At 49.1% G+C, this 25,014-nt stretch overlaps 1 protein-coding gene across 1 annotated transcript; it reads right to left on the bottom strand.

Annotated features, from left to right (window-relative positions):
* Positions 1-4,041: 4,041 nt before the first annotated feature.
* MRPS30 (mitochondrial ribosomal protein S30) lies at positions 4,042-19,617 on the bottom strand. The gene is made up of 5 exons (XM_038744385.1): positions 19,143-19,617; positions 9,935-10,080; positions 5,952-6,057; positions 5,622-5,798; positions 4,042-4,446 (listed from the first exon to the last, which is right to left on the bottom strand). The coding sequence occupies exons 1-5, from the start codon at positions 19,600-19,602 to the stop codon at positions 4,157-4,159; spliced, it is 1,179 nt and encodes a 392-aa protein (XP_038600313.1). The 5' UTR covers positions 19,603-19,617; the 3' UTR covers positions 4,042-4,156.
* Between the last annotated feature and the right edge of the window lie 5,397 nt (positions 19,618-25,014).

The following is a 25,014-nucleotide window of genomic DNA, read 5'->3' as shown; positions in this document are numbered from 1 at the left end:
TCTGCCCAGCCCACTTCCTTCACTCCTTCCTGGACACGAGCCACAGAGCGCTGCTGACGGGATTCCAGATATCAGGCTGACCTCGTCCCACCTCCCATTCATCGTTGCATGCTTTAATTCTGCCCTCGCCTCTCCCCAGCAAAATTTCTTCACCCTATTTGACTCCCATCCCCATTACCCTCATCAGTTGTTCCAGACTAACTCCCTCCTCAAACCCCATCCCCCTGCCTCTTCCATCCCTTACCCCTAACAACCGGGCCACATAATTGACAAAATTGAAACCAGTAGGCATGATCTCCCTAAAATCTCCCATTTCTCTCCAGTTCCTACCTCCTCCTGCCCCTTCTTCATCTAATAATAATAATAATTGTGGAATCTGTTTAGTGCTTAATCTGAGCTAGGCACTGTTCTAAGCGCTGGGGTGGATACAAGCCAATTGGGTTGGACGCAATGTCCCATGTGGGGCAGTCTTAATCCCCATTTTACAGATGAGGAAACTGAGGTTCAAAGAAGTAAATTGCCCAAAGCCATACAGCAGACAGGTGGTGGAACCAGGGATAAAACTCTGGTCCTTCTGACTCCCAGGCTCTTGCTGAATCCACTAGGCCATACTGCTCCTCTCAAATCTCCCATCTTTCCTAGCAGTATCCCAAGAGAACATCTCCTGCCTCTCAAAATCCACCCTCTCTACACGTGCTTTTGACTCCATTCCTTTGCACCTTATCAAAACACCTGCCCCTCCCTTCTCTCTCATTTGCTTTCCAAAGGCTTCTTGCCCACTGCTTTCAAACATGCCCACATCTGCCCTTCCCAAAAAACCCTCCTTTGACCCCACGGCTCCCTCCAGCTTTCGCCCCATGTCCTCCTACCATCCCTCTCCAAACTCGAGTGAGCTGTCTACACCCGCGCTCTCAAATTCCCCTCTTCTCCGATTCTCTCCTTGACCTCTCCAATCTGGTTTCCGATTCCTTCACTCCCCAGAATCTGCCTTCTCAAAGGTCAGAAATGATCTCCTTCTTGCCAAATTCAACAGCCACTACTCCATCCAAATCACTCCTAACCTCTCAGCTGCCTTCGACACGGTGGACCACCCCCTTCTCCTGGAAACATTATCCAACCTTGGCTTCACTGACACTTTACCCTCCTGGTTCTCCTCCAAACTCTCTGGCTGCTCATCCTATTTTTGTGGGCCTCTCTCCCTCCTCTGCCTCCCACCCAACTGTGGGAGTCCCTCGGGGTTCAGTTCTGGGTCCCCTTCTATTCTCCATCTACATTCGCTCCCGTGGAAAACTCATTCACTCCCATAGCTTCAGATACCATCTCTAGGCGGATGATTCCCAAATCTGCATCTCCGGCCCTGACCTCTCTCCCTCTGTGCTCTCATTTTCCCTCCAGCCTTCAGGACATCTCTAATTCCTCCTTTTAGACTGTGAGCCCACTGTTGGGTAGCGACTGTCTCTATATGTTGCCAACTTGTACTTCCCAAGCCCTTAGTACAGTGCTCTGCACACAGTAAGCGCTCAATAAATATGATTGATTGATTGATTCACTTCTGCTGGTGGAAATCCAGATGTCAGGCTGACCTCATCCACCTCTTGTTCATCCTCAAAGTTAATGTGAACATAAAAAAAAGACTTCTCATATTCCCAACTAAACCCTGTCCTCCCCAAGACTTACCTGTCAGTAGAATAAGCACCACCATCCTTCCTCTCTCACAAGCCAGGCGTTATCCTTGACTCATTCATTCATTCATATTTATTGAGCGCTTACTGTGTGCAGAGCACTATACTAAGCGCTTGGGAAGTCCAAGTTTGCAACATATAGAGATGGTCCCTACCCAACAACGGGCTCACAGTCTAGAAGGGGGAGACAGACAACAGAACAAAACATGTGGACAGGTGTCAAGTTGTCAGAACAAATAGAATTAAAGCTAAATGCACATCATTAACAAAATAAATAGAACAGTAAATATGTACAAGTAAAATAAATAAATAAATCTGTACAAACATATATACAGGTGCTGTGGGGAGGGAAAGGAGGTAGGGCTGGGGGAATGGAGAGGAGAGGAAGGACTCATCTCTCATTCAACCCACGTATTAAAGCTTGTCACTAAATCCTGTCAGTTCAACCTTCAAAACATCGCTAAAAACCACCCTTTCCTTTCCATCCAAACTGCTACCACGTTAATCCATGCACTTTTGATAACCGACCTTGATTGTTGTATCAGCCTCCTTGCTGACCTTCCTGCCTCCTGTCTCTCCCCACTCCAGTCCAAACTGCAATCTGCTGCCCAGATCATTTTCCTACAAAAACGTTCAGGCAAATGCTTCTTCACTCAAGAATCTCCAGTGGTTGCCCATCCACCTCGGCGTCAAACAGAAACTTGTGAGCCCGTTGTTGGGTAGGGATCGTCTCTGCATGTTGCCAACTTGTACTTCCCAAGCGCTGCACACAGTAAGCGCTCAATAAATGCGATTGAATGAATGAATTAAACTACTTACCGACGCCTTTAAACTATTCAATCTCCTTGCCCCCTCCTACCTCACGTTGCTACTCTCCTATTACAACCCATCCAGCCTGCATACTTTGGTCCTCTAATGCTAACCTTCTCACTGCCCCTCAATCTCGTCTATCTCGCCGCTGACCTCTCACCCACATTCTGCCTCTGGCCTGGATGATGATGATGATGGTATTAGGTGCTTACTATGTGCCAAGCACTGTTCTAAGCGCTAGAGGAGATACAAGGTAAGCAGGTTGTCCCACGTGAGGCTCACAGTCTTAATCCCCATTTTCCAGGTGAGGTCACCATGGCACAGAGAAGTGAAGTGACTTGACCAGAGTCACACAGCTGACGAGTGGCGGAGCCGGGATTAGAACCCACGTCCTCTGACTCCCAAGCCCGGGCTCTTTCCACTGAGCCACGCTGCTTCGCTAAGAGGGATCGCCCTCCCTCTTCACATCCGACAGAGAATTTCTCTCCCCACTTCCAAAGCCTATTGAAGGCACATCTTCAAAAGGTCTTCCCCAACTAGGCCCTCATTTCCTTTCCTCCCACTCTTTTCTATATCATCATCATCAATCGTATTTATTGAGTGCTTACTATGTGCAGAGCACTGTACTAAGCGGTTGGGAAGTACAAATTGGCAACATACAGAGACAGTCCCTACCCAACAGTGGGCTCACAGTCTATCACTCTTGCACTTTAATTTACACCTATTATTCACCTCCCCCTCAGCCCCACAGCACTTGTGTACTTATCCATAATTTATTTATATTAATGGCTGTCTACCCTTCTAGACTGTAAGCTTTTGGGCAGCAGGGAACCTGCCTCTCAACTCTGTTATATGTACTCTCTAAACCACTTAGTACAGTGCTCTGCACACAGTAAACACTCAATAAATACGATTGATCTGTAATTTATTTTAATGTCCGTCATCTCCCCAGATTTTAAACTCTTTGTTGGTAGGGCCCGGGTCTACCAATTCTAGTGTTTTGCACTTTCCCCAAGTGCTTAGTACATTAAGAGCTCAATGAATGCCACTGTGGACTGTTTTTACCCAGAAAAGTAAATACACAAATTTCTTTATACGATTGTATTTGCTGAGCGCTTACTGTGTGCAGAGCACTGTACTAAGCAGCTGGGAGAGTGCAATACATCAACAGACCCATTCCCTGCCCTCATCGGGCTTGCAGTCTAGAAGGGGGAAGAAAGGCATTAATATAAATCAACAAATTACAGACATGCACAAAAGGGTTTTGGGGCCGGACTGTGGGATGAATAAAGGGAGCAAGTCAGGTTGATGCAGAAAGCACTTATGCACATATCTGAAAATTATTTATTTACAATAATGCCTGTCTTCTCAAGACTGTAGACTTGTAGTGGGCAGGGAATGTGCCAACCAACTCAGGTTGTACTGAACTCTCTCCCAAGCGTTTAGTACAGGGCTCTGCATAAAGTAAGCACTCAATAAATACCACTGATTGATTTGAATACAGCTACTGAAATCACTGCAGTAAAATAAGTGACATGGAACACGGATGTTATTTTCAAAATTTAATACAGGCAATAATACAGGTACTATAACTTTTACAGCTTTGATTATACCTTCAATTACGTCTAAACTTTTACCAGACATTTGCTCATCTCAAATATTTCTTATGTTTTCAGTACTTCTGATTCGTTTTCTTCCGGCCTATTTAGTAAAAACTGAATCATCTGAAGCAGAACTTCATCATTAAAGCCTTTCACCTCACCATTTTCAATTGTGTCATAGAGGGGCATGCTTTTCGTACCCCAACAGATATTTTTACGGGGGTTATTCCGATCAGCCTGAACGGTCAGGGCCAAAGTATTCAACTGATAACAAAAAAAGGAGAAATATTTTCCATCGGTGACCACACCCTGGGAGACAAAGGGACGGGTAACATCTGCTTCGCTCCAGAATCCTGTAGGGGAAAGGTACACTTCGTTTAGAGTTCGGTCAGGAAAAGAAATACCGAAAGAGAGCAACTAAAACGGTCAGAGGAGGCTAAGGTACAGTAGTCATTATTCCTACTGAGTGAAAAATGGAATGCAGTTAAAAACAATGACAAGAAATTCAATTTTCCAAGGAAACACATATTAAGATGGCATCTAACAGAACTCAGGGCGGTAACCTAAAAGCTTTTATGGCGGCAACCTACAAAATGTGGAACTCAGGGCTGTGTGACAGCTGCCTGTGGCCCCACGGACGTGTGCCGTGCGGGAAACATGCTAACACATGGCGACAAACCACCCCAATTGGTTACGTGAGGGCCAGTGGAGGAAAATGACTGATTTTGACCAACGAGGCTCTGTGGCCAACCGACTATTCTAGCCAGTCTCCAAAACGCTCTCGATTTTTGTGGGCAGAGAGGGAGGCCAGAGACAAGCTTCAATTGAAATGATTTCTACGGTTGGAGTTGGTGGTGGGGAAAAGATTGGTCTAACAGGTATTTGAGAGTAATTTCACCAAAATCTATTTGCGCTATAATGGCATTACCTGGAAATCCCCCTGAATTCTGCTGTAACGGAGTTTCATCCCACTAGATTCTGTGTCAATCAGTCTGGTTTGTTCTGTTGAGGGCCTGAGCCTCATAGCATTTTTTCCCCTTCTAATTCTCATTTTTGGTATGGTTCATTTCACTGAAATTTGACTTTCACATGCCAATAGCTCTCACACCCCAGGCATTCTTCAGGAAGACACAATAAACAGAGATGAGGAAAATGAAACAAGGTCCCGCCGAATGCCACTCTCATCGATTTAAGTTCTCTCTAACAAAGGGAGAGCCAAAAGAGTGGGCTGCTCTAAGCACCGAACTAGTCACCTGTTCTGACATTGCACACATGTGCTGTTTGGTTTTTTTCTGATTACATGGCAAGTGCAGCCCAAACACCCTTGTGTTGTCAGGAGCTTTCCCAATTCCCTAATGGTAACTGAGCTAAAATATAGAATGAACAAATGCACGATGGCAGAACTGAGTCTACCCCTACTACTAGTATCTGCCAAAAAATAATTAGCAGTTTTTAAAACTCCTTGCAGGGCCAAGCCTAGCTTGAAGTTTACAGATGAACGATAATAGGAATTAAAAATCAAAGTCACCTTGATACATGGCTTGTGCTCCAGTCCAAGCAAAAAGACTCGCAATGGCGTTAGCTCGGTAACCAACTTCAATCTGATCCGCGCGATTTTCTTTCACAAGTCTAGACCTCTTCATACTGTCAGGTAATAGATGAAACTGGGTATGACCATAACAGCATGGATCGGCTAGTTTTGTCCCTGAATTGAAGGAAAGATTCAAATAAATCACAACACATCAGCGCTTTTCCTCGTAGATATCAATGATTAAACTTCTACTACAATGAATGTAAGACATTCTAAACATTTGACTTCAGGTAAGAAATTTATACGTACAACTAACCTCTAACTTACCAATAAATATCCTGTTTTCATACTGTCGTTTAAACATCGGAAGCTTGTCTGGGCTACAATTTATAACAGGAATTTCTTCGGGAACTGGATCATCCAGGGCGACAAACTTCAGGAAGAAAAAGGGCATCGTGAAATTCAGAGTGGCAGAAGATATTCCATAATATTATTCATTCTAGCATGCATTTTTTTTTCCTCCCATTTTCTAAAATGAGTGAATTTGGTACTTGGAAAAAATGATAGATGTGCTAAGTAAACGTACACAACATCGCTCCAGTGGTTCACAGAACTCTGCAGCCTAGGACCGCGTCTTTTATTCTTGCTGAATGCTTCCAAGCATTCAGTAGAGCGCCTGCATACAGCGGACACTCGACGAACGCGGCCAATTGCGATGATGACCAATCGCGATGATGATGACCGCAGCCCGCCCCCAAAATTATGCAACTAATGAATGCATTTCCCCCCCCCAGATGAACAAAGTGGGCCATTCTCTTCAAATGAGGCAGGAAAAGTCAATCAAAAAGTGTTCCTCTTAAGGGTGACTGATTAGAAACATTAAGGGATATATTCTTTTGTTCGGGAACTCCTACACTGTTCTCGGAAAGAGCTGTGACGGGGAATTCCATTCTCTCCAGTTGTTGCAGAGGGTTCCACGCAACTCCAAAGACCATCCGCTTGGACTGTTGGAATCCCTTCAGTCGACCGTATTATCTTTCAGAAAGGTGCGCCTTCAGCTTTCTAAATACCACCTCCGTGACCTGCAAAAGTGCTCACTAACAAACAGCTATCCTCTCCGGACCACACCAGGCGAATTTCCAGTATTCTTCCAGTCTAAGCTATGGGAGGGAGAGTCAAGCAGAGGCCTTCCCAGTCCATTCCTAGCCGGGCCAGTGGCTAGCGAGTGGCAGGCAATCTGCTACAGGTCAAAACTCACCTGCGCCGGGCAGCAGTGGCACGGAAGAAAGTCAAGGGAGGAGACTCAAATTTTCTGCACAGAAGGCGGCACGGGTAAAGCACTTCTGCATTTTTACCAAGAAAACTCTAGGAACACGCTACCAGAGCGATTGCAGATGGAGGTGGGGCGTTCTGGGAGAGATGTGTCCTTGGCGTCGCCACGGGTTTGAGACGACTCCACAGTGTAAGTCAAGGCAACGTGGACTGCAAGGAGGTCTTTGCCGAACTGCTGAAAATGTATGCCAGGTCAGAACGGTTGGTGATGGGCTGGGGGTGAGGTCAGGGCAGGCCACGGCCCAGTTCTGGTGATAATCAGTCATTCAATCATATTTACGGAGCACTTTCTGGGCGCAGAGCACTGTACGAAGTGCTTGGGAGAGTATAATACAACGATACACAGACACATTCACCGCCCACAATGAGCGCCTACCCCTAGGCACCCAGCCAGGGGTGGGGGTGGCGGCTCTTGGATGATAATAACAATAATAGTAATAATAATAAACAGCATTTAAGCACTTACGATGTACCGGGCTCTGTACTATGCACTGGGGTGGATATAAGCAAAGCGGGTTGGACACAGGCCCTGTCCTACGTGGAGCTCCCATTCTCAATCCCCATTTTACCGGCGAGGTAACCGAGGCCCAGAGAAGTGAAGTGACTTGCCTAAGGTCACACGGCAGAGCCAGGATCAGAACCCGTGACCTCTTGGCGCCCAGGCCTGTGCCATGCTCTTACCCAGGGCCAGCCAACCTCACCCAGACACTACCAGTCCAACCTGCCACCTTGCTGAGGGGCACTGGGACTCAAGTCGGTTCAAGTGTAAGAATGCGGGTCTCTACGGGAAATCAATCAATGAATGCTATTTATTGAGCACTTACTTTGTGCAGAACACTATACTGAGGGCTTAGCCTGCTGAGTTCCAGATCAAACATCAGCTAAGTCTCAGAGACTGGGCAAGGCACGGAGCGGGGAAGCAATTAATAACAACTAACAACAACAATAATGATCATAATAATTGCAGTATTTGCGAAGCGATTACTATGCGCCAAGCACTGTCCTCAGTGCTGGGGTGGATACAAGGTAATCGGGGCAGACACAGCCCTTGCCCTACATGGGGCTCACAGTCTTAATCCCCATTTTACAGATGATATAACTGAGGCACGGAGAAGTGAAGTGACTTGCCCAAGATCCCAGAGCAGACGTATGGCGGAGCCGGGGATCAGAAACTACGTCTTCAAACTTCCAGAGCCGTAGCACCTGTCCAGAGTGGGAAAGCGCCTGCAGATCTCGAGAGGCGAGCAGAAGGACAAACTGCCTGCCTCGGTGGGCCAGGGAATCAATCAATCGTATTTATTGAGCGCTTACTGTGTGCAGAGCACTGTACTAAGCGCTTGGGAAGTACAAGATGGCAACATGTAGAGACAGTCCCTACCCAACAGTGGGCTCACGGAAATGGAAGCTTCCTGGAGCTGGAAGCAAGCAGCAAAGAAGCTCGAGTGGATGAGCTGAAGAAGCCAGGTGAGAAGGAGAAGCAGCGTGGCTCAGTGGAAAGAGCATGGGCTTTGGAGTCAGAGGTCACGGGTTCAAATCCCGCCTCTGCCAACTGTCAGCTGTGTGACTTTGGGCAAGCCCCTTAACTTCTCTGTGCCTCAGTTACCTCACCTGTAAAATGGGGATGAAGACTGTGAGCCCCCCGTGGGACAACCTTGTAACCTCCCCGGCGCTTAGAACAGGGCTTTGCACATAGTAAGTGCTTAATAAATGCCATCATTATTATTATTAAGATTCTAGGATTTCTGGCCTCCACTGGGAAGGCCTCACCCATGCCCTGGGGTGGGGCTGCTCTTTGGAGTCGTGGGGCTGGGTATAATGGAGGCCCACGGGGAAGCAGCTGACAGAAGACCAATCAATCAATCAATCAATCGTATTTATTGAGCGCTTACTATGTGCAGAGCACTGTACTAAGCGCTTGGGAAGTACAAATTGGCAACACGTAGAGACAGTCCCTACCCAACAGTGGGCTCACAGTCTAAAAGGGGGAGACAGAGAACAGAACCAAACATACCAACAAAATAAAATAAATAGGATAGAAATGTACAAGTAAAATAGAGTAATAAATAAATAGAGTAATAAATAAATAAATAGAGTAATACCAGTAAGACCAAGGGAGGTGACTCAGTCCCTGACCGAACGACCTGAAAATCCGCAAGACAAAGCGAGGGCCACAACAGTTGAGCAGTGTCCTGGAAAGCTGCTTTAAGAGGCCCGAAGGGCCACGGGAATGAACAAGGAGCCTTTATGGGGTGCCTACCTGTGATAGCAAAGTTACAACTCAGTCAGTACCAAAATGGGTACTGAGACTAATAATAATAATAATTATGGCATGTAAGCGCTTACTACGTGCCAGGCATCGTACTAAGTGCCGGGGTAGATATAGGCAAATTGGGTTCATTCCTTCATTCAATCGTATTTATTGAGCGCCTGCTGTGTGCAGAGCACTGTACTAAGCGCTTGGGAAGTACAAGTTGGCAACATCTAGAGACGGTCCCTACCCAACAGCGGGCTCACAGTCTAGAAGGGGGGGGACAGACAACAAAACATATCAACAAAATAAAATAGAATATGTACAAATAAAATAGAGTAATAAATACGTACAAACATATATACGTATATGCAGGTGCTGTGGGGAGGGGAAGGAGGTTAGACACGGACCCGATCCCACATGGGGCTCACTGTCTCAATCCCCATTTTACAGATGAGGGAACTGAGGCCCAGAGAAGTCAAGTGACTTGCCCAGCGTCACACAGCTGACAAGTGGCAGAGATGGAAGTAGGACCATAACTCTCTGACACCCAGGCCCGCCGTGCTCTATCCACTATGCCATGCTGTTTCTCGTGTCTTCATGTCTTTCACCCAAAGCTTTGCCAAACTAGCATCATTTTCTAACCGCCCTGGGCAAAAGGCAGATCTTTTGCTTTCATGATTAAAACGGAGCCCACCTAAAGGAGGTCTTTATTGAAAAGAATTCTTACCTGTGGAAGCTGCTTGGGCAGGCGGATCTGACTGTGTGGCCTGTCATCTATCTGATACCTCAGCGCATCAATTCTACCTCGTCGATGGCCTCGAGGAATAACTTCCTCACCACGCAGCCAATAGAAATGTACCGGTTGTTGAAAATCTACATCAAAAATAAATAAGTTCTCAGTTCAAACTTTTAATATTGCTTAACAGGGCAAAAACGTAGTACGGTGCTTGGCACATAGTAAGCGCTTAACAAATACCATCGTTATTAAACACTTTAAGGCAGAAGAGTTGTACTCTAAAGAGCAACTATCTATCAGTTTTTTAGCCAGGAAGGCTTGAATGACATAACCCCCCATCCTGGTCACCCAGCTTCAACTTCTCTTTCAGATCTTTCTCCGAGGTCTCTCAATCAATCAATCAATCGTATTTATTGAGTGCTTACTGTGTGCAGAGCACTGCTCTCTCCCTATAACCTTCTTCACTGTCTTTAAAATGTATCTTCTAATCCCTTCTAAACTGTGAGCCCGTTGTTGGGTAGGGACCGTCTCTATGTGTTGCCAACTTGTACTTCTCAAGCGCTTAGTACAGTGCTCTGCACACAGTAAGTGCTCAATAAATACGACTGATTGAATGAATGAATAACCCACCCTGCTTATGGTCTTCCCTCCAAATTATATGGTACAACCGCAAAAGCAGATTAGCCTGGTATGCAATTAGAAAAAAGATAACACAAACCAGAGGCTTCAAGAATGAAGGGACACTGTACGAAAGAAATGAAAATGCCACAAGACACCGTGAACAGCAAATTGTAAAATTCTCTACTACACTGCAATCTCCTTAGCAGCAGAGTTTGTGTCAGTATTGTACTCTCCCAAGGGCTTAGCATGGTAGTCTGCGCACGGCAAGTGCTCAATTTTTTTTTTTATGATATTCTTTATGCGCTTACTAAGTGCCAGGAACTGTACTAAGCACTGGGGTGGATACAAAGCTAATCAGATTGGACACAGTCCATGTCCCAGGTGGGCGAACAGCCTCAATCTCCACTTTAAAGATGAGGTGACTGAAGCACAGACAGTGAAGTGAGTTGCCCAAGGTCACACAGCAGACAAGTGGTGGAGCTGGGATTAGAACCCAGGAGCTTGTGGCTCCCAGCCCCACGATCTACGCAGTAGGGCACGCTGCTTCTAAAAGTCGGCAACATCTAGAGACGGTCCCTACCCAACAACGGGCTCACAGTCTAGAAGGGGGAGACAGACGGCAAAACAAAATATGGAGACTGGTGTCAAAATCGTCAGAATAGAATTATAGCTATATGCGCATCATTAACAAAATAAATAGAACTGTAAATATGCACAAGTAAACTAAATAAAGTCATAAATCAGTACAAATATATACAAGCGCTGTGGGGAGGGGAAGGAGGTAGGGCGGGAGGGATGGGGAGAGGAAGGAGGGAGCTCAGCCTGGGAAGGCCTCCTGGAGGAGGTGAGCTCTCAGTAGGGCTTTGAAGGGAGGAAGAGAGCGAGCTTGGCGGATGTGTGGAGGGAGGGCATTCCAGGCCAGGGGGAGGGCGTGGGCCGGGGGTTGACAGCGGGACAGGTGAGAATGAGGCACAGTGAGGGGGTTAGCAGCAGAGGAGCGGAGGGTGCGGGGTGGGCTGGAGAAGGAGAGAAGGGGGCAAGGGGATGGACAGCCTTGAAGCCCAGGGTGAGGAGTTTCTGCCTGATGCGCAGATTGATTGGTAGCCACTGGAGATTTTTGAGGAGGGGAGTAACATGCCCAGAGCGTTTCTGCAGAAAGATAATCCGGGCAGCAGAGTGAAGTCTGGATTGAAGTGGGGAGAGACAGGAAGTTGGGGGACCTGAAAGGAGGACGATGCAGTAATCCAGTCGGGATAGGATGAGAGACCGAACCAGCAAGGTGGCGGTTTGGATGGATAATAGTAATAATGGTATCTGTTAAGCGCTTTGGTCAGCTGTGTGACTTTGGAGAAGTCCCTTCACTTCACTTGAGAAGCAGCATGGCTCAGTGGAAAGACTGTGAGCCCACTGTTGGGTAGGGACCGTCTCTATACGTTGCCAACTTGTACTTCCCAAGCGCTTAGTACAGTGCTCTGCACACAGTAAGCGCTCAATAAATACAATTGATTGATTGATGATTGACTGAAAGAGCCCAGGCTTGGGAGTCAGAGGTCATGAGTTGTAATCCCGTTTTCGCCACTTGTTAGCTGTGTGGCCTTGGGCGAGCCACTAAACTTCTCTGCGCCTCAGTTCCCTCATCTGCAAAACGGGGATGAAGGCTGTGAGCCCCACGTGGGACAATCTGATGACCTTGTATCCACCCCAGCGCTTAGTACAGTGCTTGGCATCTAGCAAGCGCTTAAACAAATACCATTATTATTACTCTCTGGGCCTCAGTGACCTCATCTGCAAAATGGGGATGAAGACTGTGAGCCCCCACCTGATGACCTTGTATCTCCCCCAACGCTTACCACAGTGCTTGGCCCATAGTAAGTGCTTAAACAAATACCAACATTATTATTATTATTCTCTGGGCCTCAGTTCCCTCATCTGCGCCTCAGTTACCTCGTCAATAAATACGACAATGAATGAATCTGCAAAATGGGGATGAAGACTGTGAACCCCACGTGGGACAACCTGATGACCGTGTATCTCCCCAGCGCTTAGAACAGTGCTTGGCCCATAGTAAGCACCTAAACAAATACCAACATGATTATTATTATTGATGATGATGATGATGGCACTTATTAAGTGCTTACTACACGCAAAGCACTGTTCTAAGCACTGGGGAGGTTACAAGGTGATCAGGTTGTCCCATGGGGGGGCTCACAGCTTTAATCCCTATTTTACAGATGAGGTAACTGAGGCCCAGAGAAGTTGTGACTTGCCCAAAGTCACACAGCTGACAATTGGCGTAAGCACTGGACAAACGCCATCAATATCATCAACATCATCTGTACAATGGGGATGAAGCCATGTGGGCCCACCTGCTGACCTGGTATCCCCCCCAGCGGTTAGAACAGAGCTTGGCCTCTAGTAAGCACTTAAACAAATACCTACACGATGATGATGATGATGATGATGATGATGATTACTGTTGGGGCCTCAGTTCCCTCATCTGTACAATGGGAGTGAAGCCAGGGAGCCCCAAGTGGGCTCTCCTGCTGACCTTGTATCCCCCCGGCGCTTAGAACAGTGCTTGGCTCCTAGTAAGCCCTTAAACAAATACCAACATGATGATGATGACTGTCGGGGCCTCAGTTCTGCCATCTGTACAATGGGGATGAAGACTGAGAGCCCCACCTGATGACCTTGTATCCCCGCCCCCCAGGGCTTAGAACAGTGCTTGGCACATAGTAAGCGCTGAACAAATGCCATCACCATCATCAACGTCATCTATACAATGGGGATGAAGCCACATGGGCCCACCTGCTGACCTTGTATCCCCCCCGGCGCTTAGAACAGTGCTTGGCCCCTAGTAAGCGCTTATACAAATACCAACATCATGATGATGACTGTCTGGGCCTCAGTTCCCTCATCTGTACAATGGGGATGAAGGCCGTGAGCCCCACTTAATGACCTTGTATCCCCCCCAGCACTTAGAACAGTGCTTTGCACATAGTGAGCGCTTAAACAAATACCAACATGATGATGATGATTGTCTGGGCCTCAGTTCCCTCATCTGTACAATGGGGATGAAGCCGGGGAGCCCCACGTGGGCCCACCTGCTGACCTTGTATCCCCCCAGCGCTTAGAACAGTGCTTGGCACACAGTGAGCGCTTAAACAAATACCAACACGATGATGACGACTGTCTGGGCCTCAGTTCCCTCATCTGTACAATGGGGATGAAGCCAGGGAGCCCCACCTGCTGACCTTGTATCCCCCCCAGCGTTTAGAACAGTGTTTTGCACATAGTGGGCGCTTAAACAAATACCAACATGATGATGATGATGATGACTGTCTGGGCCTCAGTTCCCTCATCTGTACAATGGGGATGAAGACTGCGAGCCCCACTGGATGACCTTGTATCCCCCCAGCGCTTAGAACAGTGCTTGGCACATAGTAAGCACTGAACAAATACCAACATCATTATCATTATCATCATCATCACTGTACAATGGGGATGAAGCCACGCAGGGCAACCTGATGACCTTGCATCCCCCCCCCCCAGCGCTTAGAACAGTGCTTCACACATGGTGAGCGCTTAAACAGATACCGTCATGATGAAGACTGCGTGGGCCTCAGTTCCCTCACCTGTACAATGGGGATGAAGCCACGTGGGCCCACCTGCTGACCTTGTATTCCCCCCTCCAGCACTTAGAACAGTGCTTGGTCCCTAGTAAGCGCTTAAACAAATACCGACATGATGATGATTGTCTGGGCCTCAGTTCCCTCATCTGTACAATGGGGATGAAGCCGGGCAGCCCCACCTGCTGACCTTATATCCCCCCCAGCGCTTAGAACAGTGCTGTGCACATAGTAAGCGCTTAAACAAATACCGAGATGATGATGATGATGAGTGTGGGCCTCAGTTCCCTCATCTGTACAGTGGGGATGAAGCCGGGGAGCCCCACCTACTGACCCTGTATCCCCTCCCAGCACTTAGAACAGTGCTTCGCACATAGTGAGCGCTTAGATACCAACATGATGATGATGATGTCTGGGCCTCAGGTCCCTCATCTGTACAATGGGGATGAAGCCGGGGAGCCCCACCTGCTGACCTTGTATCCCCTCCAGCACTTAGAACAGTGCTTGGCACATAGTGAGCACTTAAACAGATACCAACCTGACGATGATGATTGTGTGGGCCTCAGTTCCCTCATCTGTACAATGGGGATGAAGCCACATGGGCCCACCTGCTGACCTTGTATTCCCCCCCCGCAGTGCTTAGAACAGTGCTTGGCACATAGTGAGCGCTTAAACAAATACCAACATGATGATGATGACTGTGTGGGCCTCAGTTCCCTCATCTGTACAATGGGGATGAAGCCAAGGCCTGCTGACCTTGTATCTCCCCCAATGCTTAAAACAGTGCTTGGCACATAGTGAGCACTTAGATGATGATGACTGGGTGGGCCTCAGTTCCCTCATCTGTACAATGGGGATGAAGCCGGGGAGTCCCACCGGCTGACCTTGTATCCCCTCCAGCGCTTAGGACAGTGCTTTGCACATAGTGAGCGCTTAAACAGATCCCGACACGATGATGATGACTGTGTGGGCCTCAGTTCCCTCATCTGTACAATGGGGATGAAGCCACGTGGGCCCACCTGCTGACCTTGTATCCCCCACCCCCACCACGCCGGGTGCTCAGAACAGTGCTTGGCACATAGTGAGTGCTTAAACAGATACCCACATGATGATGATGACTGTGTGGGCCTCAGTTCCCTCATCTGTACAATGGGGATGAAGCCGGGGAGTCCCACCTGCTGACCTTGTATCCCCTCCGGCGCTTACGACAGTGCTTGACACACAGTGAGTGCTTAAACAAATACGACATGATGATGATGATGACTGTGTGGGCCTCAGTTCCCTCATCTGTACAATGGGGATGAAGCCAGGGAGTCCCACCTGCTGACCCTGTATCCCCCCAGCGGTTAGAACAGTGCTTCACACAGAGTGAGCGCTTAAACAGATACCGACATGATGGTGATGACTGCGTGGGCCTCAGTTCCCTCATCTGTACAATGGGGATGAAGCCGGGGCCTGCCGACCTTGAATCTCCCCCAGCCCTTGGAACGTAGTGAGCACTTAGACAAATGCCGACATGATGATGATGACTGTGTAGGCCTCAGTTCCCTCATCTGTACAATGGGGATGAAGCCACGTGGGCGCCCCCCCCCAGCGCTTAGAACAGTGCTTCGCACACAGTGAGTGCTTAAACAGACCCCGACATGATGACGATGACTGTGTGGGCCTCAGTTCCCACATCCGTACAATGGGGATGAAGCCACGTGGGCCCCCGCCCCCCCCCCCCCCCCGCCCCCAGCGCTTAGAAGAGTGCTTGGCACATAGTGAGCGCTTAAACAGATCCCGACATGATGACGATGACTGCATGGGCCTCAGTTCCCTCATCTGTACAATGGGGATGAAACCGGGGCCTGCTGACCTTGTATCCCCCCGCAGCAATTAGAAGAGTGCTTGGCACATAGTGAGCGCTTAAACAGACCCTGACATGATGATGATGATGACTGCGTGGGCCTCAGTTCCCTCATCCGTACAATGGGGATGAAGCCAAGTGGGCCCTCCCAGAGCTTAAACAGATCCCAACATGATGACGATGACTGCGTGGGCCTCCGTTCCCTCATCCGTACAATGGGGATGAAGCCACGTGGGCCGCCCCAGCGCTTAGAACAGTGCTTGGCACATAGTGCGCCCTTAAACAGATCCCGACATGATGATGACTGCGTGGGCCTCAGTTCCCTCATCCGTACAATGGGGATGAAGCCACGTGGGGCCCCCCCAGCGCTTAGAACAGTGCTTGGCACGTAGTGCGCGCTTAAACAGATCCCGACACGATGACTGCGTGGGCCTCAGTTCCCTCATCCGTACAATGGGGATGAAGCCGGGGCCTGCCGACCCTGAATCTCCCCCAGTGCTTGGAACGTAGTGAGCGCTTAGACAAATACCGACACGATGACGATGACTGTACGGGCCTCAGTTCCCTCATCCGTACAATGGGGATGAAGTCGGGGCCTGCCGACCTTGAATCTCCCCCAGAGCCTGGAACATAGTGAGCGCTTAACCAAATACCGACATGATGATGACTGCGTGGGCCTCAGTTCCCTCATCCATACAATGGGGATGAAGCCACGTGGGCCCCCCCAGCGCTTAGAACAGTGCTTAGCACATCGTGAGCGTTTACACAGATCCCGACATGATGACGACGACTACGTGGGCCTCAGTTCCCTCATCCGTACAATGGGGATGAGGCCGGGGCCTGCTGACCTCGTATCTCTCCCAGCGCTTAGAACAGTGCTTCGCACATGGTGAGCGCTTAAACAGATCCCGACATGATGATGATGACTCCGTGGGCCTCAGTTCCCTCATCTGTACAATGGGGATGAAGCCGGGGCCTGCCGACCTTGTATCTCCCCCAGCGCTTGGAACGTAGTGAGCGCTTAGGCAAATACCAACACGATGATGATGACTGTACGGGCCTCAGTTCCCTCATCTGTACAATGGGGATGAAGCCAGGGAGTCCCACCTGCTGACCTTGCATTCCCTCCAGTGCTTACGACAGTGCTTGACACATAGTGAGCGCTTAGACAGACCCCGACATGATGATGATGACTGTGTGGGCCTCAGTTCCCTCATCCGTACAATGGGGATGAAGCCGGGGCCTGCCGACCTTGTATCTCCCCCAGCGCTTGGAACGTACTGAGCGCTTAGGCGAATACCGACATGATGATGATGACTATGCGGGCCTCAGTTCCCTCATCTGTACAATGGGGATGAAGCCAGGGAGTCCCACCTGCAGACCTTGTATCCCCTCCAGCGCTTACGACAGTGCTTGACACGTAGTGAGCGCTTAGACAAATACCGACATGATGATGATGACTGCGTGGGCCTCAGTTCCCTCAGCCATACAATGGGGATGAAGGCGGGGCCTGCCGAACTTGTATCTCCCCCAGCGCTTGGAACGTACTGAGCGCTTAGGCGAATGCCGACATGATGACGATGACTGCGTGGGCCTCAGTTCCCTGATCCGTACAATGGGGATGAAGCCACATGGGCCCCCCCAGCGCTTAGAACAGTGCTTGGCACATAGTGAGCGCTTAAACAGACCCCAACATGATGATGATGACTGCGTGGGCCTCAGTTCCCTCATCCGTACAACGGGGATGAAGCCGGGGCCTGCCGACCTTGTATGTCCCCTCAGCGCTTGGAACGCAGTGAGCGCTTAGACAAATACCGACACGATGATGATGACTGTGCGGGCCTCAGTTCCCTCATCCGTACAATGGGGATGAAGCCGGGGCCTGCCGACCTTGTATCTCTCCCAGCGCTTAGAACATAGGGAGCGCTTAGACAAATACCGACATGATGACGATGACTGCGTGGGCCTCAGTTCCCTCATCCGTACAATGGGGATGAAGCCAGGGCCTGCCGACCTTGTATCTCTCCCAGCGCTTAGAACATAGGGAGCGCTTAGACAAATACCGACATGATGACGATGACTGCGTGGGCCTCAGTTCCCTCATCCGTACAATGGGGATGAAGCCACATGGGCTCCCCCAGCGCTTAAACAGATCCCAACATGATGACTGTGTGGGCCTCAGTTCCCTCATCCGTACAATGGGGATGAAGCCGGGGCCTGCCGACCTTGTATCTCTCCCAGCGCTTAGAACATAGTGCGCGCTTAGACAAACACCGACATGATGATGACGACTGCGTGGGCCTCAGTTCCCTCATCCGAACAATGGGGATGAAGCCACGTGGGCCGCCCCAGCGCTTAGAAGAGTGCTTGGCACATCGTGAGCGCTTAAACAGATCCCGACATGATGATGACTGCGTGGGCCTCAGTTCCCTCATCCGTACAATGGGGATGAAGCCGGGGCCTGCTGACCTTGTACCCCCCCCGCAGCAGTTAGAACAGTGCTTGGCACATCGTGAGCGCTGAAACAGATCCCGACACGATGACTGCGCGGGCCTCAGTTCCCTCATCCGTACAATGGGGATGAAGCCGGGGCCTGCCGACCTCGAATCCCCCCCAGCGCTTGGAACGTAGTGAGCGCTTAGCCAAATACCGACATGCCGATGAGGACCGCGCGGGCCTCAGTCCCCTCATCCGTACAATGGGGGTGAAGCCGGGGCCTGCCGACCTCGTAGAAGCAGAGAAGCAGCGTGGCTCGGCGGAAAGAGCCCGGGCTTTGGAGTCCGAGGTCACGGGTTCGAATCCCGCCTCCGCCACACGCCTGCTGTGTGACCTTGGGCAAGTCACTTCACTTCTCCGGGCCTCAGTTCCCTCATCTGTAAAGTGGGGATGAAGACTGTGAGCCCCACGTGGGACAACCTGATCACCCGGTATCCTCCCCAGCGCTTAGCACATAGTAAGCGCTTAATAAATGCCAATTATTATTGTTATTGTAGGTCCCCTCAGCGGTTAGGGGACCGAGCCCGTCCCCGGCGGTTGTGAGGGAGTGTGCGCGTGCGCGTGCGCGTGCCCGCGGCGGGCGGGGGGGGGGGGGTGTCCTCACCGACGGCGGCCCGGGCCAGGTTCGGGTTGTGCGTGGCGAGCAGGCCGCTCAGCGCCGACACCAGCTGGGCCACCAGGGGCGAGGCGGCGCGCTCCCGATCCCCCGGACACGGGGGCGCGCGCCGCGGCCGGCGCAGGTGCGCATGCTCCTGCAGCAGGCAGTCGCGCGCGGCGGCGCGCAGCGCGTCCAGCGGCGGCGCGGGGGCGCGCAGCGCGGGCGGCAGCCCGGCGCGGAAGGCCGTCTTGGTGAAGCTCTGGAACCAGCGGTCGGCGTGCGGGGCGGCCGTCTGAGGGGGCAGCACCAGCTTGGGACGCTGCAGCTTCGTCAGCGTCCGCAGCCGCTCCGCCGCCGTCCCCGCCGCCCGCGCCGCCTCCTGCCACCGCTCCACACGCCGCCGCCTCGCCGACGCGCTGTCCGCCCTCAGGGACGCCACCACCGCCGGGTAGCGCGCCGCCGCCATCTTGGCGCCTCCGCCCGGCCCCGATTGGCCGGCCCGGGTCACGAGGGACGGGGCCCCCGCGCGGGGATGACGTCGCGCGGACGGCGCCCGATGAAATCGCGGAGTTCCGCGAGCCGGCGCGCATGCGCGCGCGAGGGAGGGGGAAGTGCGCACGCGCGCGCGGGGGAGGGGAAGTGCGCACGCGCGCGCGAGGGTGGTGAAGTGCGCACGCGCGCGCGAGGGAGGTGGAGTGCGCACGGGCGCGCGAGGGAGGTGAAGTGCGCGCACGCGCGCGGGGGATCGGGGGGGGGGGCCGCGTGCGCACGCGCGGTGCAACTCTTACGGCGCGGGGCGGGGGAGGAGGCCCAAGGTGGAGCCTAGTAGAATGGCCATAATGACGTAATGACGGTGGTATTTGTCAATCAATCAATCAATCAATCAATCAATCAATCATATTTATTGAGCGCTTCCTGTGTGCAGAGCCCTGTGCTGAGCGCTTGGGAAGGACAAGGTGGCAACATAGAGAGACGGTCCCTACCCAGCAGTGGGCTCACAGTCTAGAAGGGGGAGACGGACGACAAAACCAAACGTACTAACAAAATAAAATAAATAGAATAGATAGGTACAAGTAAAATAAATAAATAAATGGAGTAATAAATATGTACAAACATATATAGAGGTGCTGTGGGGAAGGGAAGGAGGTAGGATGGGGGGATGGAGAGGGGGACGAGGGGGAGAGGAAAGCGCTTACTATGTGCGAAGCACTGTTCTAACCGCTGGGGAGGTGACAGTTCATTCATTCAATCACATTTGAATCATATTTGGCCCTACTGAGAGGTCACCTCCTCCAGGAGGCCTTCCCAGACTGAGCCCCTTCCTTCCTCTCCCCCTCGTCCCCCTCATCTTACCTCCTTCCCTTCCCTACAGCACCTGGATATATGTAGATATGTTTGTACATATTTATTACCCTATATATTTATTTTACTTGTACATATCTATTCTATTTATTTTATTTTATTAGTATATGTTTGGTTTTGTTCTCTGTCTCCCCCTTTTATTCAATCGTATTTATTGAGCGCTTACTGTGTGCAGAGCACTGTGCTAAGCGCTTGGGAAGGACAAGTTGGCAACCTAGAGAGACGGTCCCTACCCAGCAGCGGGCTCACAGTCTAAAAGGGGGAGACGGAGAACAAAACCAAACGTACTAACAAAATAAGATAAATAGAATAGATAGGTACAAGTAAAATAAATAAATAAATAGAGTAATAAATATGTACAAACATATATACAGGTGCTGTGGGGAAGGGAAGGAGGTAGGATGGGGGGATGGAGAGGGGGACGAGGGGGAGAGGAAAGCGCTTACTATGTGCGAAGCACTGTTCTAACCGCTGGGGAGGTGACAGTTCATTCATTCAATCACATTTGAATCATATTTGGCCCTACTGAGAGCTCACCTCCTCCAGGAGGCCTTCCCAGACTGAGCCCCCTCCTTCCTCTCCCCCTCGCCCCCCTCTCCATCCCCTCATCTTACCTCCTTCCCTTCCCCACAGCACTTGGATATATGTAGATATGTTTGTACATATTTATTACCGTATATATTTATTTATTTTACTTGTACATATCTATTCTATTTATTTTATTTTATTAGTATATGTTTGGTTTTGTTCTCTGTCTCCCCCTTTTATTCAATCGTATTTATTGAGCGCTTACTGTGTGCAGAGCACTGTGCTAAGCGCTTGGGAAGGACAAGTTGGCAACATAGAGAGACGGTCCCTACCCAGCAGCGGGCTCACAGTCTAAAAGGGGGAGACGGAGAACAAAACCAAACGTACTAACAAAATAAGATAAATAGAATAGATAGGTACAAGTAAAATAAATAAATAAATAGAGTAATAAATATGTACACACATATACACATATATACAGGTGATGTGGGGAAGGGAAGGAGGTAGGATGGGGGGATGGAGAGGGGGACGAGGGGGGGAGGAAAGCGCTTGCTATGTGCGAAGCACTGTTCTAACCGCTGGGGAGGTGACCATTCATTCAATCATACTTGAATCATATTTGGCCCTACTGAGAGCTCACCTCCTCCAGGAGGCCTTCCCACACTGAGCCCCCTCCTTCCTCTCCCCCTCGCCCCCCTCTCCATCCCCCCATCTTGCCTCCTTCCCTTCCCCACAGCACCTGTATATATGTAGATATGTTTGTACATATTTATTACTCTATTTATTTTATTTGTACATATCTATTCTATTTATTTTATTTTGTTAGTATGTTTGGTTTTGTTCTCTGTCTCCCCCTTTTATTCAATCGTATTTATTGAGCGCTTACTGTGTGCAGAGCACTGTACTAAGCGCTTGGGAAGGACAAGTTGGCAACCTAGAGAGACGGCCCCTACCCAGCAGCGGGCTCACAGTCTAAAAGGGGGAGACGGAGAACAAAACCAAACGTACTAACAAAATAAGATAAATAGAATAGATAGGTACAAGTAAAATAAATAAATAAATAGAGTAATAAATATGTACAAACATATATACAGGTGCTGTGGAGAAGGGAAGGAGGTAGGATGGGGGAGGGGGACGAGGGGGAGAGGAAAGCGCTTGCTATGTGCGAAGCACTGTTCTAACCGCTGGGGAGGTGACAGTTCATTCATTCAATCATATTTGAATCATATTTGGCCCTACTGAGAGCTCACCTCCTCCAGGAGGCCTTCCCAGACTGAGCCCCTTCCTTCCTCTCCCCCTCGTCCCCCTCATCTTACCTCCTTCCCTTCCCTACAGCACCTGGATATATGTAGATATGTTTGTACATATTTATTACCCTATATATTTATTTTACTTGTACATATCTATTCTATTTATTTTATTTTATTAGTATATGTTTGGTTTTGTTCTCTGTCTCCCCCTTTTAATCGATCGTATTTATTGAGCGCTTACTGTGTGCCGAGCACTGTACTAAGCGCTTGGGAAGGACAAGTTGGCAACATAGAGAGACGGTCCCTACCCAACGGCGGGCTCACAGTCTAGAAGGGGGAGACGGACAACAAAACCAAACGTACTAACAGAATAAAATAAATAGAATAGATAGGTACAAGTAAAATAAATAAATAAATGGAGTAATAAATATGTACAAACATATATACAGGTGCTGTGGGAAGGGAAGGAGGTAGGATGGGGAGGGGGACGAGGGGGAGAGGAAAGCGCTTACTATGTGCGAAGCACTGTTCTAACCGCTGGGGAGGTGACAGTTCATTCATTCAATCATACTTGAATCATATTTGGCCCTACTGAGTGCTCACCTCCTCCAGGAGGCCTTCCCAGACTGAGCCCCTTCCTTCCTCTCCCCCTCGTCCCCCTCATCTTACCTCCTTCCCTTCCCTACAGCACCTGTATATATGTAGATATGTTTGTACATATTTATTACCCTATATATTTATTTTACTTGTACATATCTATTCTATTTATTTTATTTTATTAGTAAATGTTTGGTTTTGTTCTGTCTCCCCCTTTTAATCAATCGTATTTATTGAGCGCTTACTGTGTGCAGAGCACTGTACTAAGCGCTTGGGAAGGACAAGTTGGCAACATCTAGAGACGGTCCCTACCCAGCAGTGGGCTCACAGTCTAGAAGGGGGAGACGGAGAACAAAACCAAACGTACTAACAAAATGAAATAAATAGAATAGATAGGTACAAGTAAAATAAATAAATAAATAGAGTAATAAATATGTACAAACATATATACAGGTGCTGTGGGGAAGGGAAGGAGGTAGGATGGGGGGATGGAGAGGGGGACGAGGGGGAGAGGAAAGCGCTTACTATGTGCGAAGCACTGTACTAACCGCTGGGGAGGTGACAGTTCATTCATTCAATCAAACGAATCATATTTGGCCCTACTGAGAGCTCACCTCCTCCAGGAGGCCTTCCCAGACTGAGCCCCTTCCTTCCTCTCCCCCTCGTCCCCCTCTCCGTCCCCCCCATCTTACCTCCTTCCCTTCCCCACAGCACCTGTACATATGTTTGTACATATTTATTACTCTATTTATTCCCTTCCCCACAGCACCTGTATATATGTATATGTTTGTACATATTTATTACTCTATTTATTTATTCCCTTCCCCACAGCACCTGTATATATGTATATATGGTTGTACATGTTTGTTACTCTATTTATTTATTTTACTTGTACATATCTATTCTATTTATTTTATTTTGTTAGTAAGTTTGGTTTTGTTCTCCGCCTCCCCCTTTTAGACTGTGAACCCACTGTTGGGTAGGGACCGTCTCTAGATGTTGCCAACTTGTCCTTCCCAAGCGCTTAGTACAGTGCTCTGCACACAGTAAGCGTTCAATAAATACAATTGATTGATTGATATTTATCGAGCGCTTACTGTGTGCAGAGCACTGTACTAAGCGCTTGGGAAGTCCAAGCTGGCAACGTCTAGAGCCGGTCCCTACCCAACAGCGGGCTCACAGTCTAGAAGGGGGAGACGGAAAACAAAACACATTAAGAAAGTAGAATAAATATGTACAAATAAAATAAATAAATAGAGTAATAAATACGTACAAGCTGGCAACATCTAGAGACGGTCCCTACCCAACAGCGCGCTCACAGTCTAGAAGGGGGAGACAGACAACAAAACATATGAACTAAATAGAATAAATATGTACAAATAAAATAGAGTAATAAATACGTACAAGCTGGCAACATTTAGAGACGGTCCCTACCCAACAGCGGGCTCACAGTCTAGAAGGGGGAGACAGACAACAAAACATATGAACAAAATAGAATAAATATGTACAAATAAAATAGAGTAATAAATACATACAAGCTGGCAACATCTAGAGACGGTCCCTACCCAACAGCACACTCACAGTCTAGAAGAGGGAGACAGACAACAAAACATATGAACAAAATAGAATAAATATGTACAAATAAAATAAATAGAGTAATAAATACGTACAAGCTGGCAACATGTAGAGACGGTCCCTACCCAACAGCGGGCTCACAGTCTAGAAGGGGGAGACGGACGACAAAACATATTAACAAAATAGAATATGTACAAATAAAATAAATAAATTGAGTAATAAATACTTACAAACAAATGTTCATATACCCTTACCTCCTTCCCCTCCCCACAGCACCTGTATATATGTATTTTAGCCTGTGAGCCCACTGTTGGGTAGGGACCGTCTCTCTATGTTGCCAACTTGGACTTCCTAAGCGCTTAGTACAGTGCTCTGCACACAGTAAGCGCTCAATGAATACGATCGAATGAATGAATATATGTACGTTTTTATTACTCTATTTGATTTGCATGTACTTATTCTATTTATTTTGTTAATACGTTTTGTTTCGTCATCCTTCTCCCCCTTCTAGACTGTGAGCCCGCTGTTGGGTAGGAGCCGTCTCTGTATGTTGCCAACTTGTACTT

This window comes from Tachyglossus aculeatus, chromosome 3 (assembly GCF_015852505.1).
Source record: "Tachyglossus aculeatus isolate mTacAcu1 chromosome 3, mTacAcu1.pri, whole genome shotgun sequence".
Lineage (NCBI taxonomy): Eukaryota > Metazoa > Chordata > Mammalia > Monotremata > Tachyglossidae > Tachyglossus > Tachyglossus aculeatus.
Note: the sequence above shows the minus strand (reverse complement) of the source record. Positions and strands in the feature narration are given on the sequence as shown.

Coding starts and splice junctions, on each gene's coding strand:
- MRPS30 (XM_038744385.1), bottom strand. CDS start 19,602: ATGGCGGCGGCGCGCTACCCGGCGGTGGTGGCGTCCCTGAGGGCGGAC. Junction 10,081..19,142: donor CCTGGCCCGGGCCGCCGTCG/GTGAGGACACCC, acceptor TTTTTGATGTAG/ATTTTCAACAACCGGTACAT. Junction 6,058..9,934: donor TGCCCAAGCAGCTTCCACAG/GTAAGAATTCTT, acceptor TTCTTCCTGAAG/TTTGTCGCCCTGGATGATCC.